Source organism: Sinocyclocheilus grahami, unplaced genomic scaffold (genome assembly GCF_001515645.1).
Source record: "Sinocyclocheilus grahami isolate Dianchi unplaced genomic scaffold, SAMN03320097.WGS_v1.1 scaffold28.1, whole genome shotgun sequence".
Classification (NCBI taxonomy): Eukaryota; Metazoa; Chordata; class Actinopteri; order Cypriniformes; family Cyprinidae; genus Sinocyclocheilus; species Sinocyclocheilus grahami.
Genome location: NW_015505207.1, coordinates 2,306,570 through 2,328,360, shown reverse-complemented (window position 1 = coordinate 2,328,360; position 21,791 = coordinate 2,306,570). Strand labels below are relative to the sequence as shown.

Genomic DNA, 21,791 nt, shown 5'->3' with positions numbered 1-21,791 from the left:
TTTGTGTAATATTAAAATTTGTTTGATGATCTGAATCTTTTAAGTGTGACAAATATGCAAAAAAAAATTTAAAAAGGAAGGGGGCCAGCACTTTTTCACACCACTGTATATATATATATATACAGTATATAAACAAATGAAATAGTAACTAATTATATTTAACATCAAGTAAATAAATGAATAAGGTGCTAGATTTACAGTGCACTGTAAAAAAATGATTGTGATTTTAACAGTTAAAAGACTGAAAAAATGCTACAGTAAAAACCTGTTAACTGGTTAACAGTAAGTTTCCATACTATATTCGGTGAATAAATGTAATTACATTTAATGTAATTTTACAGAAAAATACTGTTAAAAATACGGATTTTGGAAGTGAAAAATAAAAAGTCATTGTATAATTTACAGTGAAAACCGTAAATTGACACTCCCAGAATTCCCTGCATTACACTTCATATTTGATGTTTTTTTGTTTTTGCTGTTGAAATAACATGTTTCTTCTTCGTTTTTACATCAGTTATGTACATTAGGGTTTAATCTTACATCTAATGTTGTTAAATTAATGTTTATTGCATTTTTTTCAGTATCATGTGTGTCACCATGATGGGGTTTAGTGTTTGTGTGAATGACATGTGCACCTTCTATATATAAGTACTGCCACCCTCAGCTCCTAGAAAAGCTGTTTGTGATGAGCTTCGGTTCATCATGTGACTTTCTCATCACCACCAGTTTTTGGTGGTTATCAATGCATTACAATGGTTCAAAACAGATATTAGTACTTCAATATGTTGGTTTATTAACATTACATCAGTTAATAAAATACGGTATTTGACTGTGAATTTAAGTTAAGTCTGTAAAACCTAAAATGTTACTACCATATTTTTTACGGTGAAGTTCTGGCAACCACAGCTGCTAATAAATTATTTTACCGTAAATGTCACGATTTTTTTTTACAGTGTGTACAAGTTGTTCTATATTATCTATAACAACTTGTACACTATACATTTAGCAACATATACATTTATTTACTTGCTGTTAAATATAATTAGTTGTTTGTTTAGATTACTAATAGTAGTCTAATATTTTTTAATTTCGTAATGTATTTTATTAATGTCTGATGTTAAATATGTAAATATACACAACACACAAAATATGTAAATACAAAAGTTGTCTAACCAATTAAACATATTTAACTGAGATAAATAAGTAAATGAAATACATTTTGTGTTCAATATTTACAATATAGAGAAGTTGTTTAGACTACATTTATGGTGCATTTATTGTACTTTTATGGAGACCTTTAATAATCTTGAAAGCTTCAGTCAACATTCATTGTAATTGTATGGGCAGGAGTCTAGACAAAAGAGCCCAGTCTTCATAATGTGTCCTTTTGTGCTTCAGAGAAAAAAAAGAAAGTCATAGGTTTGAAATGAAATGAGGGTGAGTAAATGATGACAGAAATATTATTTTTAATGCCACAAAAATGGCACACTTCACCTTTGTTTTATTCTATTGTGTAACTATAAGATAAGATTGAAAAGGCTTGTGAGGAGGATTTCTCACACTTCGCTAATGGAGGGACCAGCAGGATTAATGACTGAGTGATGAAACTGTGAAAAGAAATGAGGCCAAGGAGGGAAGGAAGGAATGGTGGGAGTGGGTGAGAAAGAGAGAGAAAGCGAGAGAAAATGAGAGCGAGAGTGAAAGAGGGAGACAGATGGACAGGTGGGAGACAGCTCAATGAAACGAAGCAAGCAGGAAGAGGAGGAGGAAGGACACATCAAAGAGGACACAGAGAAATAGAGGAGTGGGAATGGCAGATGGGACGAGGTGACAAGTGAAAGAGAGATGGATGACAGGAGAACACACACACACTCACTCGAGGATCGAAGACACAAGTTAAGTGACAAAATGTTTTCAGTGGAAGCGAGGGGCGGATTTTGAAGGAGATCTGGAAGGGGGGGGGCACGTGGACACAGGCACAAAGATGATGAATCAAGAGCGGTAAACGCAACAGCCAGGCAGTAAGACGGACGGACAGGGGGAAGGAGAGAGACAGGGAGTATGCAGACACATTAAATAAGATAGTGACAGGCAGAGACTAAGATGGAGCGGGACGATTAGAGAGCAGGCGCACACACACAGAAATATGTAATAAATCAGCCTGCACTGTGACTAAGCATGACTGAAATGTTTACGATATGCCGACATTATGGAAGACAGAGAGAAAGAGAGCGTGAGCAGTGATAAAGTCATCTAACTATGGCAGAAGGGATGAAAATTACATTTTATACAATATATGTCAATATTCAGGATCTATATAATATAATTCAGGGAGAAATTGTATAAAACACAAGCACAAAATAGCATATACAAAAAAAGAAATACACTAGTGATAAATTAAAAGGGATATCAAAGTAAATAATTTCTATAAAAAAAAAAATGTATTTTATATACACCATTCAAAAGTTGGTAGGATGTTTTTGAAAGAACTCAACCAAGGCTACATTTACTAGATTAGAAAATACAGTAAAACAGTAATATTACTACATTTTAAAATAACAATTTCCTATTACAGAATTTATTTCTGTGATGGCAAAACAGAACTTTCAGCAGCCATTACACAAGTCTTCAGTGTCACAATTAATGAATAAAATAATTACTTAAAAAAAAAAAATCATGTAAAATGTATATTTATTTACCGCCTAATCATTTATTATTACAGTTTGTAACACTTTAGAATAACTATAACGTCATCAAAACACAAATATAAATATGACAATTAATTAGTAACCCAAAAATGCTAAACATTTACTGAAGGAGTTCCTATGGGCCTGTTTACACCTGGTTATTTCATGCGTTTTCGCTGATTGGATATCTATCTTGATTTGTTAAAACGTTTCTATTTACACTTAGCCAAATAAATGTGTCGTCGCAAAATGGATTTAAATCTGATCTTCAATTCCCGCGCTACATTTAAATTTAACGGAATTCACTTCAACAAAATCAAAAGATAAGCGCTGCATTTCATTAATTATCAGATAATTTCAAGGTCAAAGACAGCAATAGGAGATCGCGCGACATCAGCACTGGAAAGATAAGTTTGTCTTACAACTTTTAATGAAGATGATTGTTTGTTGACCGTCTGCGTCTTACTTTGTTTAATTCGCGGCAGTTTGCGCATTGGCTTGCTGAGGAGATGCTCAGCTACTCGTCCACTGCGATGCGTGTTGCATTAACGCGGTCATATCTGACTATAATGTCATATAGCCTATAACACGCTCTCACACATTTATTATTTTAACGTTTTGGGTGGACTAAAATTTGCATATGTGGTTTCAACAACCAGATGCATTTACACTTGTCCAGTTTTGTCTGGAATGCGGCCCAGACCACCTCCTGAAGTGGTTTGAGCGATCGGATTTATATCCGTCTCGAAGGGCATTTACACCTGGTCTTTTCACGATCAGATAGCTATCCACTCAGAAAAAACGCATGAAGTGACCAGGTGTAAACAGGCCCAAAGTGTCCTAGTATCCTAAATACTTCTTGGCTGCTTCACTTTTACCATCTAGTACAACTCATCCATTTAACATTAAATTAAATTAAAAGCTACAGTAAAATAACTACAGATACATAAAATTACAAACGCTATTTTCTTGTGCAAATGTACCAGTTTGCAATATTCTTGATCTTTGCTACCACAAGATTGTCATTGTTGAATTACTGTAAATTAATATCATGAGAACATTTGTTAGAACAATCAAATTAATGCTGTTTTAATTATACCAAGCACACAGTGACAAATAATAGACTCGGCCGCAGGTACTTTATAATTATAACAGGAGCAACATATGGTTGATTACGCTTTCCAGAAGGCTCCTGTCTGAACCTGATACTCTACACCAGATCCATCGGGAAGAGCCAATATCACCACCTGCCCTACTTTTTACCCTGAGCTCTTCCGGCAATTCTACCCCTGTGTGGAGACTCATAGTGAGAGAGTGATTGACAGCTGGGGTAACCATAGATACAGAGAGGATACTCTTTCAGCGACAGTGTACGGGACTTTGACTGACATACTGGGTAACGATAGAAACACTGAAATGTGTGGGTAGGGGGTCCTATGCAAATACATACTTACATTGAAGAAGGAATTCAGAGTTATATCAAAAGACCTGAATAACAGAGATATGATGAGTAGCTCTTAAGACTAGGGCCAGTAAGAGACCACTCAGAATACCTTATTAACTGCATGGCAACACTCAAAACACCATATATCATGGCTACAGTTTTGCACAGGCAAGCCACACTTTGAAATTGTTCATGAAACGTAAGTGTAAGTTTTATTTCGGCTGTTATTTTTTCCTCTGAGAGGCCTTCTCATTTGCACAACTTGGCATCTGAACTAGGCCGAAAGATTACTGCAGTGGATGCGTTAGGAAGTCATCAATGGAAGGCTTTAACGTTAATCTGATTTGAGATCAGGGGAGGGCAGGTGAAAGGTGACGCATGCTGTGTTTATTTACAGGTCAGCTAATTGGCTTTGACTCAAAGCCACTTCCAGCCCAACATTTTCCATCTACTGTGACATGACTGAAAAATTGGAAAGAAAGCATGATGATGATGATGGTTACAAACATCTTTCTTGCTTGCTTTCAAGATTTCTTTCAAGATTATGGAAAAACTGGGATGAAAATTTGATGCATGTTTATAAATATAAATAAATGTAAAATAAACAAGCTGTAGCAAATATTTAAGATTACGAGAAACAAATTCCATCAAGTCACCTTTATTTCTATAGTGCTTTATACAATACAGACTGTCAAAGCATCTTCAAAATAATAAACAGGAGGCTTGCTGAGGAGATGCTCAGCTACTCGTGCACTGCGATGCGTGTTGCATTAACGCAGTCATATCTGACTATAATGTCATATAGCCTATAACACGCTCTCACACATTTATTATTTTAACGTTTTGGGTGGACTAAAATTTGCATATGTGGTTTCAACAACCAGATGCATTTACACTTGTCCAGTTTTGTCTGGAATGCGGCCCAGACCACCTCCTGAAGTGGTTTGAGCGATCGGATTTATATCCGTCTCGAAGGGCATTTACACCTGGTCTTTTCACGATCAGATAGCTATCCACTCAGAAAAAACGCATGAAGTGACCAGGTGTAAACAGGCCCAAAGTGTCCTAGTATCCTAAATACTTCTTGGCTGCTTCACTTTTACCATCTAGTACAACTCATCCATTTAACATTAAATTAAATTAAAAGCTACAGTAAAATAACTACAGATACATAAAATTACAAACGCTATTTTCTTGTGCAAATGTACCAGTTTGCAATATTCTTGATATTTGCTACCACAAGATTGTCATTGTTGAATTACTGTAAATTAATATCATGAGAACATTTGTTAGAACAATCAAATTAATGCTGTTTTAATTATACCAAGCACACAGTGACAAATAATAGACTCGGCCGCAGGTACTTTATAATTATAACAGGAGTAACATATGGTTGATTACGCTTTCCAGAAGGCTCCTGTCTGAACCTGATACTCTACACCAGATCCATCGGGAAGAGCCAATATCACCACCTGCCCTACTTTTTACCCTGAGCTCTTCCGGCAATTCTACCCCTGTGTGGAGACTCATAGTGAGAGAGTGATTGACAGCTGGGGTAACCATAGATACAGAGAGGATACTCTTTCAGCGACAGTGTACGGGACTTTGACTGACATACTGGGTAACGATAGAAACACTGAAATGTGTGGGTAGGGGGTCCTATGCAAATACATACTTACATTGAAGAAGGAATTCAGAGTTATATCAAAAGACCTGAATAACAGAGATATGATGAGTAGCTCTTAAGACTAGGGCCAGTAAGAGACCACTCAGAATACCTTATTAACTGCATGGCAACACTCAAAACACCATATATCATGGCTACAGTTTTGCACAGGCAAGCCACACTTTGAAATTGTTCATGAAACGTAAGTGTAAGTTTTATTTTGGCTGTTATTTTTTTTCTCTGAGAGGCCTTCTCATTTGCACAACTTGGCATCTGAACTAGGCCGAAAGATTACTGCAGTGGATGCGTTAGGAAGTCATCAATGGAAGGCTTTAACGTTAATCTGATTTGAGATCAGGGGAGGGCAGGTGAAAGGTGACGCATGCTGTGTTTATTTACAGGTCAGCTAATTGGCTTTGACTCAAAGCCACTTCCAGCACAACATTTTCCATCTACTGTGACATGACTGAAAAATTGGAAAGAAAGCATGATGATGATGATGGTTACAAACATCTTTCTTGCTTGCTTTCAAGATTATGGAAAAACTGGGATGAAAATTTGATGCATGTTTATAAATATAAATAAATGTAAAATAAACAAGCTGTAGCAAATATTTAAGATTACGAGAAACAAATTCCATCAAGTCACCTTTATTTCTATAGTGCTTTATACAATACAGACTGTCAAAGCATCTTCAAAATAATAAACAGGAAATAGCAGAATCAATCATGGAAACTCAGCTATGGATTCTGCTGTAAAGTAGCTCTAATAAGACAATAGTGTAATTATTTATCTCAAGTCAGTTCAATGTTGGTTTAGTTCAGATCAATTAAGTGTGTGACGTTCATCAATCAGCAATAAACAGTTCTACAAAAGGCAGCATTATTAAAAAAATAAACACTATTTTCTTGTGAAATGTGTATATAACTGTATAAAACAGCAATTTTCAAACTATAACTCAGCTCTGTTCTGCATTTTGCTCTAATGCTGGTGTTAATCTCTCTTTGTTGTAGTGCCTCGGTTGGATTATGAATAATGAGATTAGAATTCTGTCATTAGCTCAGGATTAATCTACAATGCTACACTACGGTAAAGGGGTTTTCCTTTTCTCTTCTGGCCAAATTAAATTTTTTAACTTTGTACATTTTTGCGTTAGAATCACTTGTGCATTCCTAATCTGTAAATCACTTTGGTTAAAAGCATCTGCTGAATTATTCAAATGTAAAATGTTTTGTTTAGTGGATTTCCATGATTCATGGAAATCCTGATTTCACTTGAGGAAAAAAGCAGCAAGCATTTAAATTCCTCTGATGGAGGTAATTTGCAGACAGCAGACAGAATCAACACTAAAAGGCCATTTTGAAATAAATATTTATTTTATGTTAATGTATGCATTTATACTTAATCATCTGGTAGACAATTTTTCCAAAGCAAGTTACAGTGTATTCAAGGTACAGTATACATTTTATCAGTTTGAATGGTTCCTGAGAAACTACCTTGCCGTTGCTATAGCTTCATGCTCAAAAGTCGAGCTACAGGAAATATGTACAGTATACCACAGCTTCATATGTATGGTGTATGTTACCACATCTGTACAGATCAAAGCAGGACAATGAGGGATTTCACAAAACAAAGAAATCTGATGGGGGGGGGGGTTATATTGATATGAAGTTAACCCTAAATTTATATCAACATAAAAAAATAAATAAGTAAGTATTTTGCATATTACAGAGAAGGGAAGTGGTATGAAAGCAGGCCGGAAGTGAACCTTTATCCCCATGAGCACAATAGTTTGCTCACTCCAACAAAGCTACGAAGCCTGAGGGCAAAGGAAAAAAGCCACAGCAACAAATTGACTTCTCTTCAGAGATCTCTTTACACTACTAAAACACTAATTAGTTTAATTAGTCCCTGTTTGTATCTGAATGCAGGCCCAGAGTTGTTTTGTTTCACTGCATGTTTGTGGAGTATAGGCATATATATATATATATATGTGTGTGTGTGTGTGTGTGTGTTTTGGCCTGCAGCTCAAGAGTCTGTTACAGTAATGTATATACTGTACAAAAAAGCTGAAGCAGCAGCTGTAGGTTTATGTACTGATCCTGTGACAATGCACTCATTCATGGTCTTTCATACTTTCACAATGTTCATAATTACCCTGAGCAAATAATTCACACTCTGTCTGATTCTGATTTCGGCTAGTCGGTCACCATTTTGAATGATGTTTTTCAAAATATACAAACATATGACTCGTTTCATTTTTGATACGTTTTCATTTTGATACGTAAACATATGATACGTTTCATTTTTGTGGAGCAGAGACTTTTTTCCCTATCAGTTTCATTTATAACACAAATATCATATTCTTTGAAAACCACGAAAAACAAAATAATATCATCAATCACTCAGAATGCAAAGTCGTCAATGTGCCAGACAGAGAGAGAGGTAGATGGATATCTAAATAAAATAAACTTATCTATATCCAATAGTCTGTAGTTATTCATAAAAGGTTTAAAATTTTGATTTTGTACGGTCGCTTTCTTTAACGAGGTACTTACTGGCAAAACTGTCTGCCTCCATCATCTGTCTTTCTCCATCGCTCTCTCTAGTTTATCTGATAAATCTCTGCCTGTCTGCAGGCCTGATCCTCTCTGCCATGTCTGTTTTGGTCTCATCCCGTTTGTCCATTTGTCTACATCCCCCTGAAGAAGAAAAAAACTATAGGGATCAGATAAAAGACAGACAGAAAATCAGAGTGAGAGATGGAGAAATGGAGGCCAAAAGAGAGAGATGAAAAGAGATAAGCCTGTGTTCTTGGCAGCGGCGATTTGTAACGTGTCAAACTGCAGTTCTCATAGGAGTGTTCTTGGACAGCAGGGAGTGTGCAAAGATAGAGATAAGGCAACAGAGACGAAAAGACTTAAAGGGAGAGACGGATCAAGCTGAAAAGCCGATATTTCCCATTTATTACTATGGAAACTGCCCAACCTGCCTCTTTTGAGAGGGTCACTGGCACTGTAATTCCTGGTGCAGCACAAGAAGTGCCTACTCTGTGACTGCCAAGCATCAGTGATAGAGATGGAGAAATGTGAAAGTGAATGAATGAATTTCAGCCAAAACAACAAAAGAACAAATAATGGAAAAATAAGGGGAGAACAACTGCCTGAAGACCAAAAATTGCCAATTAAAAGATTTATGCCAAAATCAGACATGCATGTGGATAGTGGCATTGTGGGTAATCAGATATAATAGTCAACAAAGTTTTGTTTTGGATACAAGAACTGATTTGTAACAGGGTTTGGTTTGAGGTTTCGAACTGAAGGAGTCTGGAAAGGCATGGAAAAAATTAGAGACCAAAAAATACTTGTAATGAGTGTGATTACAACACACTTTCAGAATTCAAGCATAAGTGGTTGTACTTTTGTCTACCCAAATTTTCCATCTGTTTTAATGTAATTTATTGATATTGTCAGTTCTCCTGGCTATAAAGACAATGGCTAGTTTTAAATTCTCAAACTGAAACAAAAATTTCACATTTAACTAATTTAACAACAACCTGTTCCCTCCATCTGCTCACCTTAAAAGGAATATTCCAGGATAAAATGCAACTATTCTGAGGCCTGCTGTTGATTACCACAGGAAATAATTTCAACTCACCCTTCATGTGTTTACATAAACAGAAAATAGGTTTACAGTAATGCACTTATAATGGAAAATGGGCAAAGAGGCCAGGTGGGTTCAAAAGAGAAATGCGCAGCTCATGCTTTTGTTAAACACTTAGATTAACATTTTCAGTTAAATAATGTTTGTTATTTAAGCATTTTTTAGCTTCATATAAAAATAAATTAATATCTGACCATGCTCTTTGGCAACATTGAGACGGGCTTCATACTCCAAGATTAAAAGCAGTCATAACTAAATTGCGTGTGAAACATAGCTTAACCCAAAATTAGTGGCCTTAAACCAACATTAAACTAAGGTAGTGATGTAGTCTGGATTTAAGCCTGAAAAGCTAAAAGTCAAGTTGAATTCAATGGTCGACATCCAAAGGCCCTCAAGCGAAGGGTTATGCTCAAAACAACATTGTCACAGATTCATTCTGAATATTTAAGATAAAGCTAAAAAAATTGCATAAACTTGTGTAGGTAGATAAAACAAGGAAAACACACCGATTTGTGGGGGGGGGGGGGGGGGGGGACACAATAATGTGCATTTTAATTCATGCACAAATCCAGAAAATCTATCTCAGCCCAAGTACATACATTTTTATTTGAGTTTTTGTGCATTTCTGTTCACACTGAAATGTTATGTGATACAAAATGAGCTTAAAACCCTTTTTTGACAAAAAAAAACGGGTTGTTATAATATTTGACTGATAGTTTCATATTTTCTAAATTTCCATACAACGCAATAATATCATGAATTATTTTCTTCACGGTAATCATGCAGTGAAATATTGATATCATATCATTGTCAAGGTCAAACGGGGTGATCAGGAATTTTTTTCTTTGCCTCGTGCAGTACATTACTGTGCACACAATGTTTGCATATTTTTACAAATCCACAGCATGCCAAAGATCCTGTCGATAAGATTTCAATTGTATTTAACCTGAAATTTTATTTTTCAAATGCTCTAATGTCTGACTCTAGCTGTCCACTTTTGTTTCCTCTCATTTCCCCTCTCACTGCTACCCAGAGAAGCAATGAGAAATGTAATCCTGATATAGAAACTGCGTTTAGGAATCACCTCTCTCAAAGCATGCCTCTTTGGCACTAACTAAACACACAACTGTCAAAGGACCAAAAGCTGTTTTTATCTGAGGAAGGAAGAATGAAAATAAGAATTTACAGTAGGAAATTAGTGCATGTGCATGGAGAATCTCTCTGTCCGTTCTTATTCACAGGACAGCTCTTTTGATGGAGTGCAGATGGGTGAAACTCGGCGGAACCCTTAAGTGTTTTTTGTAATTCTTCCAAAGTGAAATATAACATTCCCACAGACATTCGCGAGAGACACACACCAGGCCGTGCTTAAAAGAGGGGAACAAGAACATGAGTGCATATTGGGTAGACCTCAGCTGACAGAGTTGTGACCACACCCCAGACTACAAAACCGCTTTCTACATGTCAATGAACACTGAGGTGGATTGTGTCAGGCCCATCGGTTACCATGGTAGCCCAACTGCGCGCCAGTGATTTCCATTGCGAGCTGGAGTGAAATCATCGCAATTCAGAATCCAAGATCGCATTCTTGCTGGCCTGCCCTTTATTTTCTTGGACCCGCACTCCTAGATTAACTGGCTGAAAGACTGTACAATGTCTGCTCTAGACACAACAATCGGTTTAAATTGGTAAATGATGCAACAGCATCAACTTCATACATTGTCTTGTTAAAATACAACGTATGTATTTCGTTAATTAAGTCAAAAATAAAAGGCGGCAAAAAACTAGCAAAAATAGATTTTACTGTAAAGCATTATAATAGAAGTCAATGGAGCATGACATTGCACGGCACAAATGTAAAAATTACAAATGTTAACATGAAATAGGTATAGCAGAATTGTGAATTATAGATTTGTGATACTATTGTATCCAATTTTCCATGTACCATGTAAAGCCTATAAAACCTGCCACTTTTACATGCAATATACATGCAGGAGAAAATATTATATAAATAATATAATATAAATTAATACATTTATTAAATAATGACACATTACATTAATCAAAAGTGACAGAAGAAAGATTTCCATTTCAAATAAATGCTGTTCTTTCGAATTTTCTATTCTTCAAATATTTCTGGAAAAAAAAAAAGTGAATAAGCAGCAATAAGAAATAACAATAAAAAAAAAAACAAATCAGCATATTAGAATGATTTCTGAAGGAACATGTGACATTGAAGACTGGCGTAATGGCTGCTGAAAATTCAGCTTTGTCATCATAGGAATAAACTACATATACAACACTATATTAAAATAGAAAAAAAGTTATTTTAAATTGTAATAATATTTCACAATATTACTGTTTTTACTGCATTTTAATCAAATAAACACAAATATAGACCTACGCCTTTATACTTTACACCTTTAAACTATAGCCTTAATAAGAACAGTGGTTATCATTACAGAAAAAGCAACAGTAATTTTTGCTGAATTCTAGTTTGTCAAGTCACTTTCATGCTTCAAAGACCACAAACACTGAACATTTGATGACCATGTCGTTCAGTATTTTGAGAACATTTGTCTCTAGGGTCTCAGTCTTCTGAGATTCTTGCATGTGCCTTGTGTGCCAGGCCCGGGGAGGGCTGGGAAACCTCTATGACAAACTGCAGACTGGAATAACGGAGTAAATTTCACCCTGACGGGGTGAGAACTTCACCCAAGATGGGCATACACAACAAGAACCTGAGTAGATACTTATCCTTTTCGAGTCATATCATCCCTCATTTATTTACCATGCATCATCGAAGATGGCGTGTTTGTAAGCATGTCTCGGTGTGTTAGTCCCAAACATCTAACACTATCCCCCCCCCCTCTGGGCTGTGGTCTACCAAGGGAGCAGTTCTAATTTGGCACCTCTCAGTTGAGCGGCCACATGCTGAGTTCCACCCTGAAATAAAAAGTGCTCTAGTGATGAAATTTACCAACACTGCTCCCTCTCATTCAACTTGCTTATATTTTCATGCTATCATATGATCTTTTGTACTGTACTTCCTGTCTACGCCTATAAGCATGCATGGCTTTCCCTTGTCACTGCTCTTTCAGAGTCACACTCTGACATCTGTAGTATCTCTGCCTTTCCTCCATCCCCTAAAGTCCCTTTTTTGAATACCGTTGTCACCGTAATGGGCACATACACTACAGTGCCAATATCAGATGTAGTTCTGATGTAGATGATCACAAGTAAAAGCGTGCACCAGACAAGAACAACATCAGCTGTGGGTTGGGTGTTACTAAACAGGAAACTAAACGCAGACAGTTCCTTCAGCTATCACACTCCTTTACCTCATAAATTCTCTCACTCACACTTTCTGTATCTCTCCAGACTTCTTTGCATTCCAGATGTCTCCACACCAACGGGTGATGATAACCGTAAAATGCTATTTGAAGGCTGACACAACAACCAAGGGGCAGCTAGATTAAAAGTTTAGGAAATTATGTTTGAACCTTATAAAAGTCTTTCAGTCAGCTTTTGGCAATTTGTCTAAAACGAATGTTTGGCATTAGTTTGCCCTTTCCTCACAAGCTTTGATTCACACAGAGTCAAGGCAAAATTGCTGTCCAGTTTTCACCTGGCACTGAAAAGCAAGAAAATGTTATGAAAAAACAATGTTAATGAGGCAAACGTCTTCATGATGCAGTCATCTGAGGTACTGCTAGGAAACTGAGCCAAATTCTATGAAATATGCACAGGAAAAGGGCTATGAAAATGTCAAAATTTGCATCCTCTGATAAAAGAATGTGTATACTTCCCCACTGACACACAGGCAGTCATAAAACAACTTTAGTGGTCACTTTACCCATCTAGTTTTCCAAGCAGGTTTGGATCATAAACCAACTTCATATACACACACACACACACACACTAGGCCTTTGATCACCAATGAGGCCCCAGAGGCTTTGATGAGCGCTTGTGTCAGATAGGAAGGATAACAGCAATCAGAGGATTGTGGCACCAGTAGCTGAGTGACACTAGAGGACAACGGTCCCAGTCTGCCTTCAGGACACTCGTACACAGGCCCACTTAACCACAAAGTCAGTCACACAGTGTCATAGCAGCTACATTGTTACTTGACCAGCAGCCAGTGACGCATTCTAAACAATCACTCTCCAGAACAGAGTGCAACGCTGCAGAACAAAGTTTACTGTGATCAAAAATATCAAAAAGCATGTCATATTACCAAACTGGTAAACAAAAAGAAAAATGGATCCTAGAAAAGGGACTGGGGATTTCTTCAGAACAAGTGTTTAATATCATAATAGAATTTGGATTTTGGTTTAGTTTTGCTTTAAAAAATAACATTCAGCAATATCAAAAAAAGTCTGAATTTACTCACCCTGAAATTTGAAAGCTTCAATCATCTCCTCGTTCATTTTGATTACATTGAAAGAATGACTAGTACATTCTTCAAAACCTCTCCTTTTGTGTTTTAGAAGAAAGTCATACAGGTTTGGAACAACATGAGGGGAAGTGATAACAGTTTTCATTTTTGAATGAACTAATCTTTAATGAGCAAAATTAGATATTGTTTTTGTTTGCATGAGAACACTGAGGGGAGAGGGACAGCTAAAGAGACCTGAGTGGGAAAAGAAGTAAAAAGTGGGACAGAGACTGGCAGAGAATGGCAAAGTAGAAATAAAAGGATGGGTATCTTGAATTACAGCAAATATGGCGAAATGTGAGGTAGGGATTGTGTGGAACATTGTAATGGATATACTATAATAATAATAAGCTGTAGTCAGGCAGCACTGATTAAATGGAAAGTGCTCAGGAGGCTGAAAAACAAGCAAGGTGTTCCCCAGGGCTCTGTGTACGGGCTTCCCCAAGTTTGTTTTTCTGCTCATCCTAAAGCTCACTGTCAATGCTCACTAAATTTGAGTGGTTTCCAATTTCCTCATGAAAATCATACCAAAACACAGCATACATATAAACTACTTGAGCAACTGTACTTCTTTACTATATCTAAAAATATATTTCTGTGAATTTTTTTATTACAGAATCTGAATATCTATACTCTTCAATTTCTTTCATAATGTCATTTAGACCTTCAAAGTACAAATAACAATTCACAGGTCTGCATGAGTTAATTCTTTTTTTTTTCCATTTTACTGAAATAATCTAATCCAATTAATAACAGGTTAGTGAGGTTACTTTTCAAAATATAAAAAATAATTTACAATATATAATTGCGCATTAAACTTACATCAAAAACTAAATCTACACACTAGAAGTTCTGGAAAATCTTTGATTTCTAGAGCTAACAAAAATATTTAAATAATTTTTAAATAATTAAGTACAAATAAATTAAACATTTTGTATTCGCTTGTATGTTTTTGACTGGATATTCTGACCTATACAGAGTAAAATTTTGACACATTACTCATATTCCTAATTAACAACCCTTCCACTGTCCACATACAATTAAATGTACGTAGGCCTACAATTTCTTTTATTCAACCATGAGAGCACAAGTACCTTCCAAACAAGCAAGTCATTAAGTGGCTATTATCCAGACTGTCAACAATTGCAAATGCTTAGCAGTTCAAGAACGCATGTATAGCAAATTAATCTGGGAAACTTTAGGTCATTCCCTCACCAAGAACAGCCATCAGGGATGCTGTAGGTTCAACTCCATTTGCTTATTACGCTGATGTGTGGTGCACTACTGCACAGAGGGAGTTCTGCAGATAACAAGCAACAAGTTCTTAAGTCTGTATTAAATAGGTATAAGCAACAAGTTCTGCATCCATTTAAAAACAATGATGGCTCTGAACATTGTACTGAAGGGCTGCACACTTTGGCTGAGGACAGGAAACATTACTCACATTCTGGATCTCAAACAAACAGATCCAAGAACCCGGGCTGGGATGAGTCACATGAACGCTGCCTCCTCTCTCCGCTCTATCAACAGTGCCTGTCACTGACATCATCAGCTTCTTTGCCATCTGTCAATTACCCTATGCCACTTCCTGCTCACTGAACTAAGACAGCCTATTTGAGCACTGAAAGGACTGAACTTGGTAATGGGCAGCACCCAAATACGCATTACAGTCTTGTGAGGAGTAGCAGCACCAGCTTCTCTGGAGCTTCACTGTCGTAAATGCAAAATATAAGGTCTAAAAACAAGAAGAATTTGAACTGTAACTAAGAGAACATCACAAAAGACTCAAAGGTTTTAATTACGACCATGCAAACACAATGAGCACAATTAACATTTTATATCACATTGCAACAACAGCCACTAGAGCAAGTGCTGTGCTTTACAAAAACTCTACATGTGTGGTTTCTAATAGCTAGACACCCCTCGTAGTCGCTGGCTTGCTCCTTAATCCTTCTACCTGATAAAGCTGAAGCTAATTGGCTGACCTTCACTGCAGACCACTGATGTAGAGTCATTGCTGCATTACTCCGTAACACTAGATCAATGATTATCTAAAGCATTAGTAAGCCCAAGACCCTAAGGGCATTTGTGTGTTTCAAACACGTCTGGCTATTAATCTGACCTCTTAACATGTCCTTTTCTGAAAATCATACCAAAACACAGCATACATATAAACTACTTGAGCAACTGTACTTCTTTACTATATCTAAAAATATATTTCTGTGAATTTTTTTATTACAGAATCTGAATATCTATACTCTTCAATTTCTTTCATAATGTCATTTAGACCTTCAAAGTACAAATAACAATTCACAGGTCTGCATGAGTTAATTCTTTTTTTTTTCCATTTTACTGAAATAATCTAATCCAATTAATAACAGGTTAGTGAGGTTACTTTTCAAAATATAAAAAATAATTTACAATATATAATTGCGCATTAAACTTACATCAAAAACAAAATCTACACACTAGAAGTTCTGGAAAATCTTTGATTTCTAGAGCTAACAAAAATATATTCGTTTTAAATAATTAAGTACAAATAAATTAAACATTTTGTATTCGCTTGTATGTTTTTGACTGGATATTCTGACCTATACAGAGTACAATTTTGACACATTACTCATATTCCTAATTAACAACCCTTCCACTGTCCACATACAATTAAATGTACGTAGGCCTACAATTTCTTTTATTCAACCATGAGAGCACAAGTACCTTCCAAACAAGCAAGTCATTAAGTGGCTATTATCCAGACTGTCAACAATTGCAAATGCTTAGCAGTTCAAGAACGCATGTATAGCAAATTAATCTGGGAAACTTTAGGTCATTCCCTCACCAAGAACAGCCATCAGGGATGCTGTAGGTTCAACTCCATTTGCTTATTACGCTGATGTGTGGTGCACTACTGCACAGAGGGAGTTCTGCAGATAACAAGCAACAAGTTCTTAAGTCTGTATTAAATAGGTATAAGCAACAAGTTCTGCATCCATTTAAAAACAATGATGGCTCTGAACATTGTACTGAAGGGCTGCACACTTTGGCTGAGGACAGGAAACATTACTCACATTCTGGATCTCAAACAAACAGATCCAAGAACCCGGGCTGGGATGAGTCACATGAACGCTGCCTCCTCTCTCCGCTCTATCAACAGTGCCTGTCACTGACATCATCAGCTTCTTTGCCATCTGTCAATTACCCTATGCCACTTCCTGCTCACTGAACTAAGACAGCCTATTTGAGCACTGAAAGGACTGAACTTGGTAATGGGCAGCACCCAAATACGCATTACAGTCTTGTGAGGAGTAGCAGCACCAGCTTCTCTGGAGCTTCACTGTCGTAAATGCAAAATATAAGGTCTAAAAACAAGAAGAATTTGAACTGTAACTAAGAGAACATCACAAAAGACTCAAAGGTTTTAATTACGACCATGCAAACACAATGAGCACAATTAACATTTTATATCACATTGCAACAACAGCCACTAGAGCAAGTGCTGTGCTTTACAAAAACTCTACATGTGTGGTTTCTAATAGCTAGACACCCCTCGTAGTCGCTGGCTTGCTCCTTAATCCTTCTACCTGATAAAGCTGAAGCTAATTGGCTGACCTTCACTGCAGACCACTGATGTAGAGTCATTGCTGCATTACTCCGTAACACTAGATCAATGATTATCTAAAGCATTAGTAAGCCCAAGACCCTAAGGGCATTTGTGTGTTTCAAACACGTCTGGCTATTAATCTGACCTCTTAACATGTCCTTTTCTTCAGTAATTCTTATAAGTGCTGAGAAAGTTCTTTCTTGGTAAATATGGGTATTTTATTCATCTCTTTGAAGTCATTGTCTACGCTTTATTCTTGCAAAATGGAATTATTTCAGGTCAACCTTTAGGTCACAATGGCCTTGCTGTTTACATACTGTCACAACCATTCTGTGGAAAACGGCCTCTGGCTCTTTTCATTTCACTGAACTTTCTGTTACAGTGGACTAAAATGCTTCCATCCTAGAAAAGCAGTCCAAAAGTCTATGGTTATGTTACTTAATGACTAGTTTAGTGACATAAAAAATCCTTCCTGAACTGAAAAACCCCTACGTTTTTTACCCCATGTGGATGACAGACAAGAAAACAGCATTAATAATTATGAAGGTCTAGAAGAAAGAACATCAACTTATTGCAGGATCACAATTCCAAGGCGCAAAAGCTTTTCTCTTGTGATTAAAGATCTACTGTCAGGTGATTTCACAGGTGAGGAGGTGTGAATCAAACGATCTGTAATCTGTAAAAAGATCTGTAATGCTGACCAGTGGGCTCAGAGTTGTACTTAAGTATATGATATACTGAAAATAATTTCAATTCATAAGGAATGTGAATAACAGAATCCTGACGTGATGGTTACATCAAAGTATGTAAGCCAAAGTTCCAAACCAGGCTGTGGAAGTTCTAAACCCTAAATGGGTCACAGGTCTGAAAACAATGCAAAAGGCAAATAATAAAATGTGAATAATCATATTTTTCACAGTACTTCTAAAAAGAGAAGAGAAAATGTTGATAGGCTATCAAATCCAGTATGTTAAATGGAACTTTCGCTCTGTGTTTACCAGAATCTGGCCAGATGTCAATATGGAAAGCTACCCTCAATCTCTAAAGATAATATTAAAATGTTTCAATGTTTTATTTTAAGAAAATGTGTTAATTTTACTATAGACACTTATAGTAGCATGTTGGGTGGCCACATCCGATCTGGGTCCTGAAGCAAAACCAGTGGAAGGGCTGCTACACCCTGATGCATCCTGTAATCTAGGCTGGTAACTAAAAAGGTTGTAAGTAAAACCTTACAAGGATCCATAAAGTACCACAACTGTGACCTTGATCACGTCACAAACCCTCAGGCATGTCCGAGAGAACTGAATGTGTCATAACCTGTAGGAAATGCAAGGACACATGCTGTTGTTTACTTGGTGAGGGGTCTATCGCACTCTATTCCACGATCTGAATTACAGTTATACTTTCGTTTGAAAAGACCAGATCGAGTACGATTTACATTACCAAACTCTTAACAACTCACAGGTGTGTTTCTGCTATTACCTTAATGATGCTGCTCCTCCTCGGCGCCGCTTTCACCGACTCTAGGAGAGCCGCCTCATCGCGCTCCACCAGCGGCACGCCGAGTCCACTCCGCCGGCCTGATCGAATCGCTCTCGGTGGGATGAAGTCCGGAGCTCCATCCCCGCACACCCCGTCCTCGTAGGACTCCGACATCTCCAGTATCAGGATTAGTTGTTGGGAAATCAGTATTATTTCACTCTGTATTTGAACCCAAGAACATCCACATCCAACTCTTGATATGGGTCTGTGGATGTGGGTAGCTCCGGTAGTCCAATTTAACTTAATTGCGCAGGCTGTACGGCAGATTGAGAATGGATCTCGTTCCTTGAGCCCATCCTAAAGCAACTTTTACCAGTCACACAGCTCGAAGAACAAATGCTATGTATAATAACTGGCTCATGAATCATTCTCTTGCGCAAGAGGACACTTGCATCACCGCGCAACAAGTTAAAAAGCACCGCCGGTTCCTAACTTCTCTCACTTATCCAGCTCGCGTCAAACAATCTGTATCTAACACGTGCAAAAAATGCACATTTGTTCACAGATACGCAGGAGAGCGGAGGAATTGCGGGTCACCAAATAATATCAAGCTTCAAAACAACACCAAATGCGCGCGTTCTGTGTCAGCATGATGGAAAAGAAACGCCGGAGTACTGGTGTTTGTGAATGTTGTCCGCCTCATCTCACTGTGTGTTGTTTGGTTAGTCAAGAATGAGGAACGCCACTGACACTGGCACAACCTCTTAGATCCGCTAAGCCCGCCCCTCGCGTCCGTAAGCTCGTGATTGACAGGTGTCGTGACCAATCAGACATTCCCAATTTTCATAAACTCTAATCGCTCATCTTTCAAAGAGGAGGAGCCAGTGCGTATGAGCCTCAGGAATGTTACTCATTTGAGTTTACCAGATGTTTGGGAGAACAGAAGGTTGGGGTGTCACTTTTCCGAAGCTGCTATTTTGGGGGTGAAATATTGACGATTTGGTGTTGTGTATCAAAGCATATATCTTACTATTTTTGTAGGCAGCGGTCAAAATGTGACAATTAACTTTACTTGATAGTCATTGAGTTAACACATGCTCTATTGTTCATTTGATTTAAAAGTGCAACATTGTCCGGTTAAATTCAAAATAGAGCAAGACATGTTAAAGTTCAACATACCTCCTGAGTTGTTGTTATGAGACAAACAAGAATTTTTTTTCCCAAAAATTGGAAATGTAGCCTACAACAAACAATGCATCAAGATATAAATTAGACCAAACAGCAGGGTTATTATATTTAACTTAAAAAAAAAACATCCATTACTTGAAATAAAATAAACATTTACTTAAATAAAATAAAATATTAAAAACTTAAACTTTTTTTATTTCAGCAAGGCAACATTTCTTATTTTCATTATCTTGTAGTAAAATAACTAAAACTGAAATAAAATGAATACAAATTATATAGAGACCTATTTAAAAAAAACAATAAAAATGACAAAAACAGACAACAAGATTACTACAAATCTGACAACAATTCAAATGAAACCTATTCAAAACATTACACATCTGAGCAGATACATGAATAACAAAAAAAACGTAATATAAATTTAAATAAAATAAATACGTCATAAAGCAAAAATTCCAAGGTTTTCTAATAAATTTTAATGGCATGTTTATTCTTCATAAATATATCCATTAACAAAAATAGCTTAGCTTATGTATAAAGAATTTTTCCAGGATAAATTTGGTAATGATAATAATCATTATTCGTTCCTGAGTCTGTAAAGATTAAAGTGAGATTATTTATCAGTGACAGTACCTGACAATATAAGTGTCTTTCAAAGGCCTTTATAGCCGCTATAGCAGGTTTTGCTATGAATATTCTCCACTATTAGATGTTGCCTATTTGTTGAAGACAGACAGCAGGACCACACTAACATGAGGCCTTTAACACTTCAATGATGAATGTAATCCTAAATGATATCTGGACCATCCTCTGTGTGCCTGATGTGTTTGTAGAACACATGACAAAGGCATGAGAATATGGTTCATAAAACTCGCACAGAAATGCAGAGTAAAAAAACATTGTGAAAACCTTGCGATGAGCCAACTGATGAGGGCTTGCTCGAGATCCAAGTCCTCTGTGAAAAGTAGACAGAACCCGAGGGTCATTAGTATAGGGCTAAGAACTCTAACACCTTTCTGCAGCTTTTCCCCTTGCGTCAGGTTGTCATGGTTAAACTAAACCCTCTCTGTGAGAAGAGTGTCGTTAAAAAGAGCTCTAATATGCACTTTAAGACTGATTAGTGTTTTAACATCATACTTTTACTTTGCCACACCTTAAATGTTTAGCACACTGGGTAGCAAAGGAGGGTTATGAAATGGAAACTTTGGACAAGAAATACTAGAGTTTAAAAATGGGGCTTGTTTTAGTCAGCCCGTTCAGCCAAAAGTAGACAGTAGGTGTAAGATGTCGAATGTATGTGTGTGTGTGTGTGTGTGATGTGTGTACTGGTTTATATATCCTGGTGGGGACTTAAACCTGACTACACACAGACTCATGGGGACTCGTGTCAGAGTGGGGACCTAAATTGTGGTCCCCATGGGTACAAAAGCTTATAAATCATACAGAATTAAGTTTTTTGAAAATCTAAAAATGCAGAAAGTTTCCTGTGAGGGGTAGGCTTAGGGGTAGGGTTGGTGTAGAGCAATAGAAAATACGGTCTGTACAGTAGAAAAACCATTACGCCTATGGAGAGTCCCCACAAGGATAGCTGACCAGACGTGTGTGTGTGTGTGTGTGTGTGT

The 21,791-nt window shown here is 37.0% G+C and overlaps 1 protein-coding gene across 2 annotated transcripts in view; it reads right to left on the bottom strand.

The window, feature by feature from the left end:
* The window catches only part of LOC107569711 (inactive phospholipase C-like protein 1), a 70,699-nt gene extending 50,954 nt beyond the window's left edge, over nucleotides 1-19,745 (bottom strand). The window contains exon 1 of one of the 2 annotated variants that reach the window (XM_016255852.1): nucleotides 18,982-19,745. In XM_016255852.1, coding sequence (XP_016111338.1) covers nucleotides 18,982-19,155 — 174 coding nt within the window. In that variant the 5' untranslated portion in view covers nucleotides 19,156-19,745. The remainder of the gene's footprint in view (nucleotides 1-18,981) is intronic. The other variant, XM_016255861.1, reaches the window with a different exon arrangement.
* Nucleotides 19,746-21,791: the final 2,046 nt, after the last annotated feature.